We start from the raw sequence: 18,371 nt of genomic DNA on the forward strand, positions 1-18,371 counted from the left end.
TCAAACTGTGATACTTGTGTAAGCTACTTTTTTCAGAAACAACATGATGTTGTTCGTGGTGTAGAACACAAAATCGCTGCAAGGATCATCCAAATTGGATTGCGTAATAAGTTTGGTGGGTGCTTGGTCTCACAAATTCAGAAATGAAGTGAGCTCACTTCAGAATTTGAGGCAATCAGCTCAAGTCGACCAGAGAAATCCAATATCCTTCAACCATAATGGCCACCAAGACTGTCCTGATCACCGGCGGCAACAGCGGCATCGGCCTCGCATTCGCTCAGCACTACGTCAAGCAGGGCTGGAACGTCATTGCCACGGCGCGCAATGTGGACGGTGCCGAAGAGCTAAAGAACCTCAAGCCAAGGAAGATCCTGACGCTCGACACGGGCGACGAGCAGTCGATTCTGTCGGTGGCCAAGGCGTTGGAGGGTGTGGCTGTTGATCTGCTTATCAACAACAGCGGTATCTCCATTGGCGGCGGCCTGGATGTCACCACCAAGGAGGACTTAATGCGCCAGTTTGAGGTTAACACCGTGGGCCCATTTCTCTTGACTCGAGCGCTCCTACCCAACTTGCGCCTCGCAGTGGCCGCCCATGGCCAGGCCTTTGTGGCCCAGATCACCTCACGAATGGGCAGTATCGCCGACAACGGCTCAGGCGGCTCGTACGGCTACCGTGCGTCCAAGACGGCGCTCAACATGGTTACGCAGAGTCTGGCTCTTGACCTTCAGCAAGAGAAAATTGGCTGTCTGCTGCTGCACCCGGGGCATGTTAACACGGCTATCATAAACTTCACTGGCACCGTGGAGGCTGACGACAGCGTTGCCGGCATGGTGCGCATCATTGAGCGAGCCAAGCTTGGCGACAAGCTCGTGATGTACCACTTCGAGAAGGGTGACGCGCTGCCTTGGTAAGCTGCTGCCTGTACATGTGACGTGAGAATATCTTGACAAAAATGTAGCTCGGGATTAATCCGCATCAACCAACAATAGGCAACACGATTTTCATCACTGCAGCATATTGCGGCGCATTCTTTACTTTGCACTCAGACAGCATACTTGATAGAAGTACTACGTAGTACAAGCTGATCTGCCCGCAAGCATTTTTATTTTATGACGACGCTACCAAACTGCCAGTCTTGACAAGACTCTTGTGGCAGTATATTACTGCAATAGGTGGTGCTGTATGTATAGCACTGAAACGCACTGGTAGAAGATGCTAGACCAGACTGCTACTGGATCAGTAGCTAGGTGAGCTCGTAACTTACGAGCCGTAAGATCTGGCCTCGATGCAAATTGCAGGGGTTTCGTGATGCAAAATGTTGCTTCGCTTTCAAAAATTTTCTGAAAACGTCATAAAGCACTTTTCCTAAAAAAAAAAAAGTTCTTGCCTTGACTGCTCATAGCTTGTGGCCCACCATAATAAAAAAGAGATCAAAAGTGGTCCGAAACCAATGCGCACTTTTTCTATACAAAGTACTTTTTATTCAAAAAGCAGTTATTCTTTCGTGCAACATTCATTTCATGTTTACCACATCAATTTCCTTCGAGCAACCTTGCTCGCGCGCATTTTCTAACAAGTACCGTGCCCCCGTCAAAATGGTGCAGTGGATGACGGTAGCGCAGAAGTTCGAGCTCATTCAGAAGCATCGACAGAACCCTTCATTGTCCACCCGCAAGCTTGCGCTGTGGGCGCATGAGGCCTTCAACCTCCCGACGGGACCCACGGCCGCGACCGTCTCGCGCGTGCTGAAATCAGCCGAAGAAATCGAAGACAAACAGCGTCATGGCATCACTCGCAAGGGCCACGGCGTGTCGTGCCCCGAGCTTGATGTGGCGCTCAAGCTCTATGTTGACAGTTGCGTCCAGAACCACATGCATCTCACACGCCGACTCCTAGTGGACAAGGCGCGTGAGATCCTGGCCACCATCCCCGACGCGCCGACACTCAATCTCTCAGACGGATGGCTCACCAGCTTCATGCGGCGTCACGGCATGGGATTGCGGCCGCGCTCGCTGCAGACGGACGGGGAGGGAGGCGACTCGGAAATTCAATTCGAGCCAATGATGTCCACGAGGATCCAGGCGGCCGCTTCATCCTCCCGACCAGGAGGGCGCAAAGCAACGTCCAATACTCAGAGACGTACACGTCCGATGCAGTTGGGGCTCGTTACGCCACCGCCACCGGCGCCTCAAGCGCCAGCCCCGGTCTATACTGGGCCCAAGAGAACAGTGCTCATCACGGGGGCTGACAACTGCACGGGGGTGGCTTTCGTTCAGCACTATATGAGGGAAGGATGGGACGTCATCGCGGCATGTCCTGAAGGCGAAATGTGCTTCAAGGTGATGCAGTTGGCTCCCTGGAAGATCGTGGCCATGGATCCAGGGTATAAGGATTCCGTGGATGCTGCAGCGGAGGCACTGATGGACGTACCCATTGATCTATTGATCAACAATGCCAGACTGTTCACCAAGGGATACATGCACTCAACAACTCCCGAGGATTGCATTCACCAGTATGAAGTGAACGCTCTTGGGCCTTTTATTGTGTCGCGTGCGTTGCTCCAGAACTTACGCCTTGGAGTCCGTGATCGCGGCATGGCCTTCGTCGCGAATGTGTCGTCGCGTGTAGGCAGCATCTCGGAGAACTTGGCTGGCGGTTCGTACGGATTCCGAGCATCTATGAGTGCGCTCCACATGTTCACGAAGACTTTGGTGGCGGATTTTCTGCCCCACAAGATCGGATGTGTATTGCTACACTCCGGAATTGACGACAAGCCCGACGGAGTCCCCTCTTCGGCTGACGTTCGACCTGAGGAGAGTGTGGCTGGAATGGCTCAAGTTATCGCACGTACGAGACTGGGAGAGCCGCTGCATCTCCGCCACTTTGGCAACGGTGACGCTATCAATTGGTAAGAAATAATTGTTCAAGTGCAAGCAAGTTGTCTATATTATTATTTGGCGTCGTGCACAAACAACCAAAAGTCTCTTTTTCATCCTCCGCTTACCGCTTCTTGATGATTGCTTTGCTTCTGGTAGGAGCACCGTGACTCTTACCCTTGATGTTGCCCTTGCCACGCTTCGACTTGACGCCAGACGTGACCTTGACACCACGCGAGCGAGCCTTGCGCTTCTCCTCCTTGCGGATCTTGCCCTCACTCATCAACTCGTCCTTGGCGTGTTTGTTCACACCGCTGCGCTTAGCCATGACAGCACCACCACGCGGCTTCCTGCCATTACGGTAGTCAAGCTTGCGACCTCCAGTGTCGTCGTCATCCATCTCAACGCCACCGCCAGCCACGCGCTTGTGCTGCTTCTGCTGCCACTTCCGATACACCTCACCCACTTGCTGTTTCTTGCGTACATTGACTCCACTCTCGTTACGGCGCTTGAGTGTTCCTTGACTCGTGAGTTCACCTGCAGTAGTCTTGACGAACTTCTTCTTCCGGACATCCCAGTGCAGAATGCGACGCTTCTTATTCATCTCAATGGCCTCGTCAGGGTTCACGTCCAGGATGGCTTCTTCCAGACGTGCTTCAGCAAAGGCATTCACCTTGCCACCATCAGCGTTCTTGGCTAAGAAGCCTTCGGTCGTGTAGTCTCCGTCCTTCATGTAGCCGATGTAGTTCTCATCGTCCTTGAACGTCGCGCCTTCACCCTCTTCCGGAGACTCAGTATTGGCCGTTCCTTGTTCCTTAGCAGCCGCAAACTCCTTCATGACATCCTCCTCCTTCTCACCAGCTGCCACACGCTTTTTAAGCTGCTTGCGCTCATGTTTGGACAGGAAGAACGCCTTCTTCTTAGGAGCTGGAGCTTCCTCTTCAGCCTCTTCTTTGTTGTCCTCATCGTTCTTCGTGCCCGTCAGTTTATCGTCCGTAGCATCCGCAGCTTCCTCGTTCTCAGCCGCAGCGTTAAGTGCAGTAGCCTCCTCCTTCGCCTTGGCCTTATCAGCAGCTTTCGTCGTCTCCGTTGCGATGATCTTGCCATGCAGTTTCCGTTTCTTGACCATCATTTGAACACCCGGAGATGAGCGCTTGGCCGAAGAGTGAGCACCTGCAGCAATCTCGAAGATCGTCTGAGGCGGCCGGAACGTCTGGAGCGAGTCAATGTACGCAGCCTTGTCCGCCTTACTCTTGTCGAGCACATATTCCTGCTGAAACAGAGGATGTACCTTCTTCACTGCAAGCTCCTTGCCGCGACGAATAGAGTTCTTGGACGGATCAGCGCGAGTCCGTGCGTACGCCTTGTAGGCGTTGTCACAGACCTTAACAAGCGGCGAAACCTGTGGATGGCTGCGCATTGTCTCCTGGATGGCTTCATTCTCCTGATCGATCAACTCATTGGGGAATGCACCGTAGTGCACGTCCTCGACACGCATCGTACTCAACGAGTATGGCTTGGTAGCGGCACTCTCCTCCGGCGACGAGTCTTCAAGACGGCGTCCGATATACAGATGCAGATCAACCATAAACGGCGTCTCATCCGGATCCACAAAGCTGAACGCTGTACCGCTGCGACCTGCACGCGCTGCACGACCGACACGATGCACGAACAGCTTGGCTGTAGGCGGGAACGAGTAGTTCAGCACGTTATTCAGTAGCGGGATATCAATACCACGCGCTGCCACGTCCGTTACGATCAATAAACTCGTCTTCTTGGCTCGGAACTTGCCCAAATTGATCTTCCGTGAAGCTTGGTCCATGTCACCGTAAGCGCACGAGGCTTCAATATGATTCGCTGCCAGCAACGCATGTAAGAACTCGACGTGGTGCCGAGTCGCTGCGAAGACAATGGTCTGTTCTCCTTTGGGTAAGAACTCGCGTACCATGTACAAGAACAACGCCGGCTTGTCCAGCGATCGCACTGTAAAGAACGCCATCTTAAGGTTCTCCGAGATCTTGTTCTCCACGTCCAGACGAATAAGTTCCGGGTCGCTCAGACCAGCGCGTGCAAACTGCACTAGAGCCTTCGGGAGAGTAGCAGAGAACAGCAAGGTCTGTCTACTAGTAGGCATATTCTTCAGAATCTCCTGTAGCTGTTCAGCGAATCCCATCTCGAAAATACGGTCAGCTTCATCGAATACCACGTACTCGACTGCCTTTAGGTTAAAGTCTGGGATCTCCTGTAGGTGGTGCATGAGACGACCAGGTGTGGCCACCAGCACGTCCGGGTTGGCTGCGATGGCTTCGAATTGCTGGTCCATTCCTTCACCACCAACGATGAGCGCCATTTTAAGCGACGTGAACTTGGAGAGCTGCTTGGCGAATCGCAGTGTCTGCACTGCCAACTCGCGCGTGGGTGAGAGCACTACAGCTCGCACACCGATCTTGGTCGAGTGTTCCTTAAGTTTCTCCACCATGGGGATAAGGAAAGCGGCGGTCTTACCGGATCCCGTACGGGCCATGGCTACACAGTCCTTTCCTGATAGTACGATGGGCAGCGACTTGCGCTGGATGGGCGTAGGCACCTTGTAGCCCATGGCCATGACACCGCGGAACACCGGAGGACTCAGTCCAAGGTGCTGGAAGCCGCCCACACCCGCACCTTTGCCATTACTCTTGCCGTGGGTCGTACCTGCATCTGCACCGCCTCCGGCGCCCTTCTTCTTGCCTTTCTTGAGCAGATCGTCACCCGCCATTGCAGCTCACAGACAGCGGATTAACGAGTGTAGCTCTTCAGCAAGAAAGCACTGGAAGGCAGGCACTAAGCATGAACAACGTTTGATTGGATGAAAAGAGGCTTTACGGACGTATGTGATTGGTCGTTTTTATAAGAACTGCAGTTGAATTTCAAGTTCTCTTTTCAATTCAGTTTTTTACTCACATTTTTCGAATGTCGCTCGGGAATCGCACGGATCCTGAGGCGGCGGCGCATGACGAAGGTGACTGGGCCGCTAGGGGCGATGACGCCGCTATATTGGCGTCTCCAGATGGTCAAGAAGCTGTAGCTCCACCTGCGTCCACCAATGGTCAAGTGAATGCAACAAGAGACCGCGAAGAGGAAGACACTCGCGCCGCAGACCTGGCCGTGCTGGGTGACGCCTGTCCGATCTGTCTACAGACACTGGAGGGCGCCGTGATGCTTACGGCCTGCTACCACGTATATTGCTTTGAATGTTTGAGCACTTGGGTGCACAGTCTGGCGCTGCATGGCGTAGAACCGCCCACATGTCCGCTGTGCAAGAATCCATTCCAGGACGTGTACGCCAACGTTCGGAGCGAGACGGACTTTGAGCTCTTCCGCTTCCAGGGGCGACGAATACGGGATCACGAGAGCAGGGACAGACAGAGAGACGACAACGATAGCAATCGACAGAGACTCAGGCGGCGTTCACTTGTGTATCGACGGCACATGCGCCTCGTTCGAGTGGCTGGCAAGCAAGTTGAAGACTCGCACGCATACCCAAAGATGCACAAGGTCAAAGGAGAGTACGAAGCTTGGCTCGAGAGAGAGTTGAGGGCATGTATTGGACGTGATATCGATCTGACGGTGCTGCTGGCGATCATCCAGTGCTGCCTCAATAAGATCGCACATTGTGGGCCAAAGAAATGTTACGACGAACTGCAGCAAGCGCTCACGCCGTTTTTGTACGAAGATGCCGAGCATTTTGTGAGAGAACTCGCTTACTTTTTGGGCTCTCGGCTGAACGTGGAGGCATACGACGCTGCTGTTGAGTATCGATGCGAAAATGCTGCCGAGTGTACAAATGCACTATGCTGTGGCCGATAATCAGTGTAAAAATGTATGCGCCGAGGCGCTATAGTTTCGTGAACTACATAGTGTAACCAGTTGAGACTACCGCCGTGACGTTGGGTTTACTACCGGTGCCACCTTGAGACGTTTATGCCTTGCCCAGAACGAGAGCAAGCAGAGCCATACGTACATACATGCCGTTCTCCATCTGACGGAAGTACGCAGCACGCGGGTCATTATCGACCTCTTCAGCGATCTCGCCAACTCGAGGCAGCGGGTGCATGATGACCATGTTGGACTTAGCGTCCTTAATGGTGTCCAGCGTGATGCGGAAGCTGTCTTTCACAGCGTTGTAGTCGCCCTCGTTCTCAAAGCGTTCCTGAATACAGTCAACCGGCATGAGTCTTATGTACAGTCAACCATGATCCGCACCGCTCACCTTCTGCACGCGTGTTACGTACAGCACGTCGGTCTGGTTGATGACCGACTCCAGGTCAGTGGTCTCGTTCTGCTCAATGCCCTGCGCAGCTAGCTCATCGTACACGTAGCGCGGCATTTTCAGGCTCTCGGGTGACACGTAGTTGAAGGTGGTGCCGTACATGGCCAGCAGCTTGGACAGCGAGTGCACGGTACGGCCGTACTTAAGGTCGCCGACCATGGTGACAACCTTACCCTTGAGGTTCTCCAGATCACCTAGTTCGCTGTAAATGGTGTAGAGATCCAGCATGGCCTGGGTCGGGTGCTCGCCGACGCCGTCTCCAGCGTTGAGTACGGGCTTCTTGGTAGCCTCGGCTGCTACCAGAGCGCTGCCTTTGATCGGGTGACGGAGAACAACTACGTCGGCGTAGCACTCAAGACAGCGGATGGTGTCATGCAGCGTCTCGCCCTTCTGACTGCTGGACGAGGTCTCATTGACGCACACCACGAGCCCGCCGAGACGCTTCATGGCAGCCTGGAACGAGCTGCTCGTGCGCGTGGACGGCTCCATGAACACATTGGCCAGGAGCTACAGCAACAGAGTCAGCATCAATACCTCAAAACACAATCGTATTGCAGTGCGTACCTTGCCCTTAAGAAGGTCATTGGCGCCTTGCGTCTTGACCATCTTCTTCATCTCATCGGCCACGCTCAGCACGCGTCTGTCAATTAGAACATCCGTGTGAGCAACGCAAATGGATCAATTGCTGTTGATTGCACGTACTGCGCGCTCTCCTTGCCGAACTGTGCAATGGACAAGATGTTCTCGCCCTCCCAGGCACCCACCGCCGTCTTGCCGTCCAACTTGCGCGCCATGATCACTCCGCCGTCGCTTCGTCTGATCCAGTCGCGTGGCTCGGATCTTGAAGACGATGATTGGACGAGTCTACTATATCATTCCGGTAAAGTCCGACGTAATTCCTCTGGTCAGGAATGCGTACTTATTGACCCCCTCTTACTATGAGCGACCACGAGCAGCATGACGAGCACGAGCGCGAGCACGAGCAGGGCGACAACGAGCCCAAGAAGGGCAAACAGGGCTCAGGCAAGCGGCTAAATGACCGCCAGCGCGTGGATATCATCCAAATGGCTGAGAACAGTAAGATCTCCAAGCGCCAATTGGCTGAAAAGTTCGGCGTGAGCGAGGCAGCGATCCGCAAGCTTTTGCGCAAGAAGGACGACTTTCTGCGGCGCTACTACGATACGCCCGAGGAGCTCCGTGACCAGCGTCTTCGCGGCAAGAGCACACACGAATCGGACAGCAGCGGCGTCGGTGTTGGCAACGGCAGTGGCTCGGCACCGTATTCAGGCTCTACCACGCCCAGAAGAGCTTCGCTTGGCAGTGGCTACCCACACAACAAGAGTATGTACCCACCCGATGACCCGTGGAAGCAAGGGCTGCACGCTATGCTGGCTAAAGTCACTCCTTTCCTTAAGAACTTCACACAAACCAAGAGCCAGCATCACACGCTCGATACCGCGCTGGCTGCTGATCAGACAGGTGCAGAAGCTGCTCCTAACGATGAAGATACTGAAGAGCTGGACTGGATCGGCTTCTCGCGGATGCTGCGTGACATCCGACGCGCGTTCCATCGATACCCGGAGACAGGATACCAGGAGTTCCGCACTCAGGCATTTATCAGGCGGTTCTGCGAGCAGGCGCTGCATATCCCGGGCAAGAACATCCGTGAGATGGCATCTACCGGACTTATCGTAGACGTTTGCTACGATAACGCCACTATTTCTTCCTCGGACAAGCGCAAGCTGCCTGTACTCGCCTTCCGTGCTGACATGGACGCGCTACCGATTGAAGAGCTAAACGACCATTTGCCCTACTGTTCCACTCAAAAAGGTGGACACAAAGAACTTCGCAAACGCAAGAAAAGAAAGAGTTCAACGCCTCAAGCTTCTTCACCCAAGAAGACACAGGAGGAAGACCACGCTGGAGAGACTTCCAGTGACGTGAGACCCGATGTGAACATGGATACACCAACAACTCTGCTACCTGCTCCGTCAACCATCACAACCACAACCATCGGAGCTCCGCCTGCACCCAATGCTGGCGACGATGACGAGGAGTTCCAGATCTCTACTGCTGCAGCGCACATGTGTGGCCACGACGGTCACATGGCGATGGTATTGGGACTCTGCGCGATGGTAGTGCGTAGTGCGCACATGCTTCCTCAGGATACCTTTGTGCGCTTCCTGTTCCAACCTGCTGAAGAAGGCCCTGGTGGCGCCATGAAGATGATCGAGGATGGAGCGCTTACCGATGTGGACGAGGTGTACGGATGCCACAACGCTCCTTTCCCGTTGTACAGTATCCATGTGCGTCCTGGAGCGGTCATGGCGCACGAAGTAGAGTTCTCTATCGATATCCACGGCATTGGAGGCCACGGATCTGCGCCGCAGCAGTGTGTGGATCCGATTCTGGCAGGTTCAGCTGTGGTGCAGGCCCTCCAGTCCGTTGTGAGTCGCTCTCTGTCGCCTATGGACACGGCCGTGGTGTCGGTCACTCAGTTCCGCGGAGGTGACGCGAACAATGTGATCCCGTCCCGCGTGTTCCTGGGCGGCACCATCCGTGACTTTGATCTCCAAATTGCCGAAAAGATCAAAGAGCGTGTGGCCAAATTGGTCCATTCCACGTGTGCAGCTTACGGTGCTACGGCCAGCGTTCACTTCCTGGATGGCTACGCTCCTGTTATTAACCCGCAAGTGGAGACTCGACAGGTGCAGCAGATTGCGATGGACATGGGGTTGTATGTGAGCGAGGAAGGTTTACCGCTTATGGCGGCTGAGGATTTCTCGTATTTCCTTCAAGAACGCAAGGGCTGCTACTTCTTCTTGGGCACAAGAGAAGACGGAGACCCGGAGAAGATGCGCGCGCTGCACTCGAACCACTACGACTTCAACGACAAGGCCATCCCGCTCGGCATCCGGTTGTTCATGGGCATCTTGCAATCGCGTTTCAAGTGCGAATTGTACACGTTCGAGGAGATGCAGGCCTTCCAAGTGGCCATGGAGCGCGTTATGATCAATGTTACCGTTGTGTAGCCATATTGATGCAAGAAGGACGCTGGTGGACACCTTGATAAATATACTGTTTCTCATTGGCTAAAAAGACATTTGTTTCAACGATTATTTGTGACGCACAAATTGTAATTGGCGCCATGGCGGACCGGAGGCTCAGCGGCCGGCAGATGATGGAGTTGTTCTACACGGAGGTAGAACGACCGCCTCTTACTGATGGCATCGAAGAGGAGGTGGATGCTCCCACTCTGTTCCGTTGCAAGTGCGGCAAGACGCGCGCTCAGCGACTCAAGCACGGATATACGAACTTGGTGCAGCACGTGCTGGTTAAACACTCGGATTGGGTGGCAGCCGCCTCGCGCGAAGCCCACCCGAGCCCCGTTCCTGCATTGGCCAATGGTGATAAGTCCCCAACACCTCCAAAGAAAAATGGTAAGGCAAGGGCACGCGCGGAGACTGGTGAAGCGGAGATCAATGGAACTGCATTGGGCAACAATGATACCGTCGGGGACTCGAGCGAGGACGAGACCAAACCAGAGACGCAGGAACCGGCGACGATACAGCAGGTTACTGCGTCAGTGGGAGCTCAAAAGCGCTCTGACTATTTGTCGTGGGACGACTACTTCATGAGTGTCGCCTTTTTGAGTGCCATGCGCTCGAAAGGTTTGTAAAAGTTTTGCAGTTGAACAAATTTTGCTTGTATATGCTAATTGACGTGGTGTGTGGTGGTAGATCCGTCGACTCAAGTTGGAGCGTGGTAAGACCTCCGTGCAATGTGAGGCTGACCTTTTCTGGATCTAACATGTTCATTCCAGCATTGTGAACCCAGAACGGAAGATCGTTGGTATTGGTTACAACGGATTCCCAAATGGCTGCGGTGATGATGATTTGCCGTGGGCACGTGAGAGTGCAACCAGCTCACCGCTCGATACGAAGTATCCGGTAAGGAAACACGTTCTCGGGTTCATGTCCTGTGAAGACTAATTTGGCGTTGCGTTCAGTATGTTTGCCACGCAGAGATGAATGCCATTTTGAACAAGAACTCTACCGACGTCAAAGGATGCACGGTAAGTAAAATGCTTGTGCAGGATATCTTTGACGTAATCTAACTTTTGCCATTCCACGCAGATTTACGTGGCACTTTTCCCTTGCAACGAATGCGCCAAGCTAATCATTCAGGTAATGATTCTAAAGTGAAAAAAAAAAAAATGTTACTGACAGCGATTAACGATGTTGGTGTTGCTGTGCCTATTCAGAGTGGCATCGCACGCGTCGTTTACTGCTCCGATAAATACAATAGCGAGTACGTTGACCGGCAGTATTCTCTAGTACATCTACAATCTCTAACTTTGGGGCTCTAACGTGGTTTATTGCCTTACTTGCAGCTGGAAGTTCGTGGCATCCCGTCGGCTCTTGGACATGGCCGGTGTGCAGTACACACAGCACAAGCTTCAGCTCTCAAAACTCGTCATCGACTTCACATCGGTCATGTAACAGTCGCCATCACACGTCAAGAAAAAAACTTCAACACGACAGAAAAGTGACCAAAAACCCAATTACCATCGGCCCTGCGATCGGGTAATGCATAACATTGGCTACAAGTTATAGACAAAAAGAAACTCTTATCGAGTGAGTTTACTCGGCGGCCTCCCACTGCGAGACGACGTCGTTGGTGATGGATCCGCAGCTGAAGTCGAAGTCATCAGTGCCGATCTCAATGACCTTAACACCGTAGTCCTCATCAATGATCGTCACGTAGGTGGCGGGGCCGTCGGTGGGGCGCTTGGCGAACTGGTCGTTACCCGGGTTGTACTTGCCGTCGTAGAAGTAGTAGTGTGTGGCCAAGTAGCTCGTGTCCTTCTCGAGCACTTCCACAACGTCGAGCTCACCGCAGCCACCGGCGGGGCCCTTGCCACGGCAGTTGCAGCCGTACTGGCCCGAGTGGGTCACCTGGTCGGGGAGGATCCAAGCGGCGGGAACGTTCGGGGCACCGCCCTCCTCCATTGACAGCTTGGTGATGAAGATTTTCTTACCACCAGTCCAGCCCTGGAAGGCCGTGCCATCGTTGTCATAAGCGCCCTCACACTCGACATCGACACCGCACTTGTTCTCCGTCATAATGTGCACCTCAGCACCCGTGGCCTCAGAAGCGACGATCGAGCCTCCACCAGGGTTGGAGGCCGAAGCCAGAGTGCCACTGAAAGGGGTTGACTGCTGAGCAACACCCGTGCCGTCGGCCTCGCAGAATCCTTCGGGTGAGCCACCACCGGTGTAGTCGATGTTCTCGTTGTTTAGGAACACCATGTTGGTAGCGGCACCACCATTCTCGTAGGATGAGACCTTTACCCACGTGCCGTTGGTGTTAACAAACACACCGATGTTGTAGACGGTCATGGGACCACGGAGAGCGAGCGTGACACCCGTGTCAAGTGGCGACACTGGGCTCGAGGTGGTCACTGGAGTCTTGGAGCACGACGCGATGTCCGTCACCTGGTCGTATGAGCCAGGGCCACCGCAGTTAACACCCGTGTACGAGTACGCGTGCGAGACCGTGCCGGCCGTCGACTGCTCGCCGCCCGAGATGGTCGACTGCTGCGTAGTTTGCTGCGTGGCGTCATCCGAAGTGCTGGCCTCGCCGGCCACAGCGCTGCCCTGCTGCTGGGTGGTATCGTCCTGCGTCACGGGAGCCTCAGTGTCATCGACCGGAGCTTCGGTCGCTGGCGTCGCCGGGGCATCGGTCACCGGCGTCACCGGGGCCTCTGTTGCCGGGGTGGCGGCCGGAGTCGCGGCAGGAACGGGGTCCATATCACAGATCTTGCCGGCGCCGGCCGAGACGGCGCTGGCCATGGCCGCGGCCATGAGGAACATGCCGTACACCTTCATGATAGTAGGGAGCGAGTGCGACCGAAAGAGGTTGTATCTGCTTGCTGACAGCAAAGCAAATTGTCGAATGAGGCTGCGGAAAAGGCTCGGCACAGGATAAGAGCTGTAGGACGGTGGCGATGAAGAATCCGGTCATAGGGCACAAAGGAATCCGGTCAATCCACAGTTGTGCACAAACAGACAAGCAAGACGTGCAATCGGTGCCGCCAGTCAAAAAGCAGCCATTGCCAGGGGGGGGGGGAACAAAGGCAACTGAGCCCATCTGTCGCCACGTACCCTGCCTGCAAATGACTTGCTTTTTGTAAGGGCGCGACTAGACAACCGCGAACACTGAGAGACGATTTGTCCACTTGGCGCAACAGAGACGGCGCTAAATCTGACTCTCTGGGTGTTGGGGACAGCAGCGACAACTTGCTGATGCTGCCTTCAGCACCGAGTTTGTGCAGCAGGGGGTTCGCCGCACGAGGGGACGGCTAGGTGCAATTTCAGGCTCGACGATGGATCGCCACGACGGGTGGGTGCGTGAGGTGAGCCTTTCCACCATGGGCAAACGTATGGCCTGGCTCGGAATCCTTGTGTGCCTGCAAATTGCATCGAGAATCTCTCATCATTGAGAATTGGTGACAGTCCGCCAGCTTTGGAAACCTGCGGCGGCAATGCGAGCTCTTCTGGCGCGAATTGGGACACGCGCAACAACACAAATCTATTGTTACCAAATTTCGTTGCAGGTGTTCTCTGTTCTCCTCGCGTACCCCCTGTGGCCTGTAGAGCTCACTGTTGTAGCAATCGCAGTTCGTAGTTATCACCACCGTTTGCAGCACAGGTCAAGTTTTATTATGGCAACTCCGCAACCAAGTCGTCCACGAAGGCAATTGAAATACATGTGGGTGAGATGTCTCCAGCAACTGCGAGCGGTGGCACAAAGGGAGTCAATGCGTCCCCAAACTTCGGAACTACTATTATTATTTTCCCAACGCTCTGCATGCAAAAAGTCTCTTTCTTGCGTCGCCGTCGTGCGGCGCAGCGCGACATGGCGAAACGGAGGGTTCACCGTTTTGCTAACCGTGCAAGTTGAAGTCGGATGCCACATCGTAGAAAGGAAGTTCACTTTGTCAGTCGCAAATCTGTAACAATGTTTTATTTCTTATTTCTGGCAATTTGCCGCTGCCAAGTGAGCTACATGTAGTTGTCATTCACATCAAGCCTACAGCCATCGCAATACTTCTTGTAGCAGAGCTGACATTCTCCACACCTACAGGTGACGAGCACGGACACTAGCGAGCGCCTCCTTCTCCGGAATCTGCACCTTGTAGTCCACCGCAGCATCGATGCGAGCCTTGATCTCGGGAGTGATCTTCTCCACGAATCGAATCGCCTCTAGGTTCTCGTCCAATTGCTTCCTCGTACGAGCTCCCAGCATGACCGTTGACGCATTCGGGTTCGACACGCACCAAGCGACAGCCATCTGCGCAAGGGAGCAGCCCAGCTCGTCCGCGATCTTCTGTAGCTCAAAGGTCTTGACAACGCGGTCACGGAAGTCCGGCACCATTTTGTTGTAGAACTCCGTCGAGAATCGAGAACCCTCCGGAATATCCTTCGTGTACTTGCCGGATAGCACACCGTACCCCAGGGGCGAGTACGTCGTCAAGCCCAACTTGTACTTCTTGTACAGATCCAGGAAACCGTACTCCACACGAGGACGGTCGAAGATGTTATACTTCGGCTGTTCCACCACGGGACGGATCATTCCTAGGCGGTCGGCGATCTCACAGGCCTCAGCGATATCCGCTGGCATCCATTGACTCGTGCCCCAGTAGAAAGCCCAACCTTGGTTGATGACATAGTTCATCGCACGTACTGTTTCTTCAATGGGCGTAAAGTCATCGGCGCGGTGACAGAAGACCACATCGACGTAGTCGAGCTGAAGCCGCTTGAGTGAGGTGCTTGTGACTCAGTCCCTGGTCGTTGGGGCCCGTTTTCGTGCCGACGTGGATCTTGGTGGAGATGACGAGGTCTTCGCGGGCCCAAGCTTTTTCCTGGATGCCCTTCTGGATGGCGCGACCAACAATCTCTTCAGACTTGCCGCCGATGTAGCACTCAGCGTTGTCGTAGTAGTTGACGCCTCTCTTGAACGCTTGAGTCATGATATCGTACCAGCCTTCGTCGGAGCAGCGGTCATCCCAGGTCATCCATGCACCGAGGGAGATCTTGGAGACCAGGAGACCCGAGTTGCCGAGGAAACGGTAGGTCATCTTGGCTGGGGCGGAAGCGCTCATTGTTGGTATTGCAGTCGGATTGTTGGGGTACAACGAAAAATGAAAGTGAGCATTCCTGTCCTGGAGAGGAAAGTTCACTTTTCATTAGGAGAGGCTCTCCTCCTGGCTCAGTTCATGCGAATTCGAATGCCCCACAATCTTGGCATTGACGAGCCACCAGGATTATGAAGTCGCAAAGATTATGACGATCACTTCAACGTGTGGATACGGATAACTTCACATGTAGTATGTATTATGAAGTCAAGCGGTCTGCATCATCACTATGAGATATTACAGTAGTACGAAAGTGCAGAGGGACTCAGAAGTAGGCCGCGGTTTTCTGTTGCAGAAGGCTCCACTGGAGTAGGGTGAATCAAAACTCGACACTATAACCGAAGTTGCGGGACCTAGGACGCTGTGTCGGGTACGAAGCAGTCATCACTATTCACGAATAATGGCGTGTTCTACGGTCGCTGAGCTAGCCTGCAGTGCAGGCCTGCTCTGGAAGGGGGGGGGGGGGGGGTCATAACTCCCGTTTGAAGCTTATCAACTTTCGCCATCCTTTGCAGGAGTTGTGAGCTCGGTCGCTTTTCAGAAGATAGATGCTCCGATATTTGAAGTATTCACTCCAATCCTTTGTCCTGAATACCCGCGGCAGCCATTTCCCTTCCTCAGAACGACATATCCTTATGTGCTTTAATGTCTTCCTCGCTGTACACCAAGCTCTCTCGCAGTCCTGTGATTGCTGTAATAACCTTAAACTTGGCTCGTATACGTAGCAGCTCCTGCATCATGTCCTCGTCCACCACATTCTGCAGCACTAACTCAGCCACCATCACCCGTAACTTCGCTTCTTCATACTGACACGCACCTTCAGCTCAAACGCTTCGAGCAGCGCGCCAAACGACGCAACTGATTTAGCTGCTCGAGCCCTGTCCAACCAATTGATACTTTTCAGTTATGCCGCATCACTGCGAGCGCCATTGACGAAACACCCACGGGAGTTTGCTCTTGAGCTCATCGCTCTGCAGCATGTGGCTCCACACCAAATGACAGCCCTGGTAAAAGCCCAGCTCGCTACCGATCTCCGCACCCTTCATGACGCTACGATAGAATACCAGATTAGTGGATACGTTTGCACTCCTATCGAGCGCAGCGGACGCACCCGAGCTCGCGGCCTTCCTCGATCCCCAGCTCGCGCCCGCGCTCCATACCCATGGCCTCGCCCTGCGCCACGAGCGTCTCCTCGTAGCCGGAGATGGCGTCGAACGCGTCCGCAATGTCCATCGCAATTGACTGTGTGCGCCTTACAAACACCAAGTCAAATGTTCACCAACGGGATTGGCTGGCACTGAAGCGATCTTCGAAGGTCGCAATCATTAACCCTTTCTGGGTCTGCTTTTCGTGTATTGAGAAAGCCACATGATCTTCGCGCTACTCCCGCGCTGGTGATGATCTCACGAGTAGGCGGCATTTGTGGACAGCAGAGGACACTGCATATACGTTAGGATCCATGAACGATTGCCAATTGCCAAAAGATGCGATGGGGCAAGTTGAACTAGCGGTGGAAAAAGCAAAACGTGCCGGTGCACCGGAACTAGCGCTGCTGTTGATGGTGCAGCAGCATTTAGCGCTGAGCAGTGAAGGTTGTGCAATACATCATCGGTGCCGAGTAAATGCAGTGGGAGATATATGGGATCTGCGGCACGCATAGCAAAGTGCCATAACCAGCTCAGTTTCATTCTGCGTCGAGAATATTTTGGGTGCCTATTCTCAGCCGTTTCAATGGAGGCTAATACTGACACACGGGCACGAATATGGTAGCCTCCGCAGCGTTGAAGTGGCAAGGAGAAGCGTGCAAGCTGCCTATATATTATTACGTGGTTTAGAGTACAGGCGTCGAGTGCGCAGCAAGCGAATCAAACTTGTGGGTTGAAAAGAGAGAAGAAGTGGCGTCAACTTACTGCGTTTGTTGTTGTTGTGCCTGCTGGGCTTCCACGGCAGCAGCGGTAAGCGGCTGCACAGTCTTGACGAAGCGTCCTTTGACACGGGGACGCGCATTGGCCAGCGTTTTACGCACGCCATAGCGCACCTTGTGCTGGGACAATCTGCGTGCACGCTTAGCCATGTACTTCTGCAGCAGCACACGACGCGCCGCAGGCGTGTAGGCGCCGATCATCTTAATGGGCTCGGTGATGTAGTCCAACCGAAGCGGCGTCATGTCACGCGGTGGGTTGTGCACGCTCGAAGGGCTCTCCTCGTCCACGCGCTTAGTCTTCTTGGGCGACGCAGCCTCCAGCTCCGAGTCCTCCGAGCTGGGCGTCGTGTACCCATCTGAGGCCGTGTCCTTGGCGGGTCCGTTCGCGTTCTGCAGCTTGGCCTTCTGCCACTCCATGACGACGCTCAGGAACAGCTCCTGTGAGCTCTGGCGAGCGCGCGACAGCGGGCGCGGCGCCTCGATCTTGGGCAACTGGCGGTGCGTCTTGGCGTCCACGTCGCCCAGCAGCCAGCAGCGGTCCTCGACGCTCGGGCGACGTAGTACGGGAAGCGTTGGCTGCGGCGTCGGCTCCATCTCGCGGCTTCGCTTCCTAGACAGCAGCATGTTCATATTTGGCCGTTGGAAGTGGGCGCTTGAGCGTTTCTCTGGAAATGCGAATGTGCTTGGCGACGTTTCCGGTTGCTGGCGCTCAGAGATCTGGACGCGCACCAGCTTTTGGCAGCTTTTTTTTTTTTCCACAAAGTCCGTACTTCTATATGTTACATGTATTAGGTTTTTTAGATTCTGGCCATCCTAAACGAACGCCTCGCGAATTTCTGCTGAAACGCACGAGTACCTTCACCAACTTATCCTGGAATAGCACGACGACAAGAACCAAAACTAACAAACGTTAATCTGTGCGAACTAACGTTAAACATGAATGGCTTATTCCTTTTCAAAATTTGCAGATTTCACAGTCAACTTCAATCAATGTCACTTCGTCTTACTTTTCAAGCTGCTGGTTAGAAATTAGATAATCTAAATGCTAAATTAGAC

General features: G+C 54.0%; 13 protein-coding genes across 16 annotated transcripts; 6 read left to right on the top strand and 7 right to left on the bottom strand.

The window, feature by feature from the left end:
- Nucleotides 1-109: 109 nt before the first annotated feature.
- PPTG_16543 (hypothetical protein) lies at nucleotides 110-1,062 on the top strand. The gene has a single exon (XM_008914086.1). It carries the CDS (start codon nucleotides 219-221, stop codon nucleotides 912-914), a length of 696 nt encoding a protein of 231 aa, XP_008912334.1. The 5' UTR covers nucleotides 110-218; the 3' UTR covers nucleotides 915-1,062.
- A 516-nt stretch (nucleotides 1,063-1,578) lies between these two features.
- On the top strand, nucleotides 1,579-3,002 carry PPTG_16544 (hypothetical protein). Its single transcript, XM_008914087.1, has one exon. It carries the CDS (start codon nucleotides 1,599-1,601, stop codon nucleotides 2,913-2,915), a length of 1,317 nt encoding a protein of 438 aa, XP_008912335.1. The 5' UTR covers nucleotides 1,579-1,598; the 3' UTR covers nucleotides 2,916-3,002.
- On the bottom strand, nucleotides 2,923-5,697 carry PPTG_16545 (hypothetical protein). The gene has a single exon (XM_008914088.1). The coding sequence runs from the start codon at nucleotides 5,635-5,637 to the stop codon at nucleotides 3,004-3,006; it is 2,634 nt and encodes an 877-aa protein (XP_008912336.1). The 5' UTR covers nucleotides 5,638-5,697; the 3' UTR covers nucleotides 2,923-3,003.
- A 122-nt stretch (nucleotides 5,698-5,819) lies between these two features.
- On the top strand, nucleotides 5,820-7,808 carry PPTG_16546 (hypothetical protein). Its single transcript, XM_008914089.1, has 2 exons — nucleotides 5,820-7,185; nucleotides 7,241-7,808. Exon 1 carries the CDS (start codon nucleotides 5,832-5,834, stop codon nucleotides 6,726-6,728), a length of 897 nt encoding a protein of 298 aa, XP_008912337.1. The 5' UTR covers nucleotides 5,820-5,831; the 3' UTR covers nucleotides 6,729-7,185; nucleotides 7,241-7,808.
- Nucleotides 6,553-8,095, bottom strand: PPTG_16547. 2 transcript variants are annotated; one of them, XM_008914090.1, is made up of 4 exons: nucleotides 7,894-8,095; nucleotides 7,756-7,831; nucleotides 7,132-7,698; nucleotides 6,553-7,071 (listed from the first exon to the last, which is right to left on the bottom strand). In XM_008914090.1, exons 1-4 carry the CDS (start codon nucleotides 7,983-7,985, stop codon nucleotides 6,841-6,843), a joined length of 966 nt encoding a protein of 321 aa, XP_008912338.1. In that variant the 5' UTR covers nucleotides 7,986-8,095; the 3' UTR covers nucleotides 6,553-6,840. The 2 variants fall into 2 exon arrangements, with proteins under 2 accessions (XP_008912338.1, XP_008912339.1); XM_008914091.1 differs by having other exon boundaries at nucleotides 7,756-8,095.
- A 34-nt stretch (nucleotides 8,096-8,129) lies between these two features.
- Nucleotides 8,130-10,223, top strand: PPTG_16548 (hypothetical protein; the record flags this gene model as incomplete). The annotated part of the gene is made up of 1 exon (XM_008914092.1): nucleotides 8,130-10,223. The coding sequence occupies one exon, from the start codon at nucleotides 8,130-8,132 to the stop codon at nucleotides 10,221-10,223; it is 2,094 nt and encodes a 697-aa protein (XP_008912340.1).
- A 116-nt stretch (nucleotides 10,224-10,339) lies between these two features.
- PPTG_16549 (hypothetical protein) lies at nucleotides 10,340-11,693 on the top strand (the record flags this gene model as incomplete). Its single annotated transcript, XM_008914093.1, has 7 exons — nucleotides 10,340-10,862; nucleotides 10,932-10,956; nucleotides 11,015-11,141; nucleotides 11,201-11,266; nucleotides 11,328-11,378; nucleotides 11,456-11,502; nucleotides 11,585-11,693. The coding sequence occupies 7 exons, from the start codon at nucleotides 10,340-10,342 to the stop codon at nucleotides 11,691-11,693; spliced, it is 948 nt and encodes a 315-aa protein (XP_008912341.1).
- On the bottom strand, nucleotides 11,420-13,432 carry PPTG_16550 (hypothetical protein). Its single transcript, XM_008914094.1, has one exon. It carries the CDS (start codon nucleotides 13,080-13,082, stop codon nucleotides 11,835-11,837), a length of 1,248 nt encoding a protein of 415 aa, XP_008912342.1. The 5' UTR covers nucleotides 13,083-13,432; the 3' UTR covers nucleotides 11,420-11,834.
- PPTG_23938 (hypothetical protein) lies at nucleotides 13,345-14,335 on the top strand. The gene has a single exon (XM_008914095.1). It carries the CDS (start codon nucleotides 13,739-13,741, stop codon nucleotides 14,210-14,212), a length of 474 nt encoding a protein of 157 aa, XP_008912343.1. The 5' UTR covers nucleotides 13,345-13,738; the 3' UTR covers nucleotides 14,213-14,335.
- Nucleotides 14,335-14,931, bottom strand: PPTG_16551 (hypothetical protein; the record flags this gene model as incomplete). The annotated part of the gene is made up of 1 exon (XM_008914096.1): nucleotides 14,335-14,931. The coding sequence occupies one exon, from the start codon at nucleotides 14,929-14,931 to the stop codon at nucleotides 14,335-14,337; it is 597 nt and encodes a 198-aa protein (XP_008912344.1).
- Nucleotides 14,932-14,962: 31 nt separating this feature from the next.
- On the bottom strand, nucleotides 14,963-15,358 carry PPTG_16552 (hypothetical protein; the record flags this gene model as incomplete). The annotated part of the gene is made up of 1 exon (XM_008914097.1): nucleotides 14,963-15,358. One exon carries the CDS (start codon nucleotides 15,356-15,358, stop codon nucleotides 14,963-14,965), a length of 396 nt encoding a protein of 131 aa, XP_008912345.1.
- A 204-nt stretch (nucleotides 15,359-15,562) lies between these two features.
- Nucleotides 15,563-16,886, bottom strand: PPTG_16553 (hypothetical protein). 3 transcript variants are annotated; one of them, XM_008914098.1, is made up of 4 exons: nucleotides 16,503-16,886; nucleotides 16,337-16,441; nucleotides 16,209-16,269; nucleotides 15,563-16,149 (listed from the first exon to the last, which is right to left on the bottom strand). In XM_008914098.1, the coding sequence occupies exons 1-4, from the start codon at nucleotides 16,622-16,624 to the stop codon at nucleotides 16,009-16,011; spliced, it is 429 nt and encodes a 142-aa protein (XP_008912346.1). In that variant the 5' UTR covers nucleotides 16,625-16,886; the 3' UTR covers nucleotides 15,563-16,008. The 3 variants fall into 3 exon arrangements, with proteins under 3 accessions (XP_008912346.1, XP_008912347.1, XP_008912348.1); XM_008914099.1 differs by having other exon boundaries at nucleotides 15,563-16,269; XM_008914100.1 differs by having other exon boundaries at nucleotides 16,337-16,886.
- Nucleotides 16,869-18,106, bottom strand: PPTG_16554 (hypothetical protein). Its single transcript, XM_008914101.1, has one exon. The coding sequence runs from the start codon at nucleotides 17,943-17,945 to the stop codon at nucleotides 17,298-17,300; it is 648 nt and encodes a 215-aa protein (XP_008912349.1). The 5' UTR covers nucleotides 17,946-18,106; the 3' UTR covers nucleotides 16,869-17,297.
- Nucleotides 18,107-18,371: the final 265 nt, after the last annotated feature.

This window comes from Phytophthora parasitica, assembly GCF_000247585.1.
Source record: "Phytophthora parasitica INRA-310 unplaced genomic scaffold supercont2.58, whole genome shotgun sequence".
Classification (NCBI taxonomy): Eukaryota; Oomycota; class Peronosporomycetes; order Peronosporales; family Peronosporaceae; genus Phytophthora; species Phytophthora nicotianae.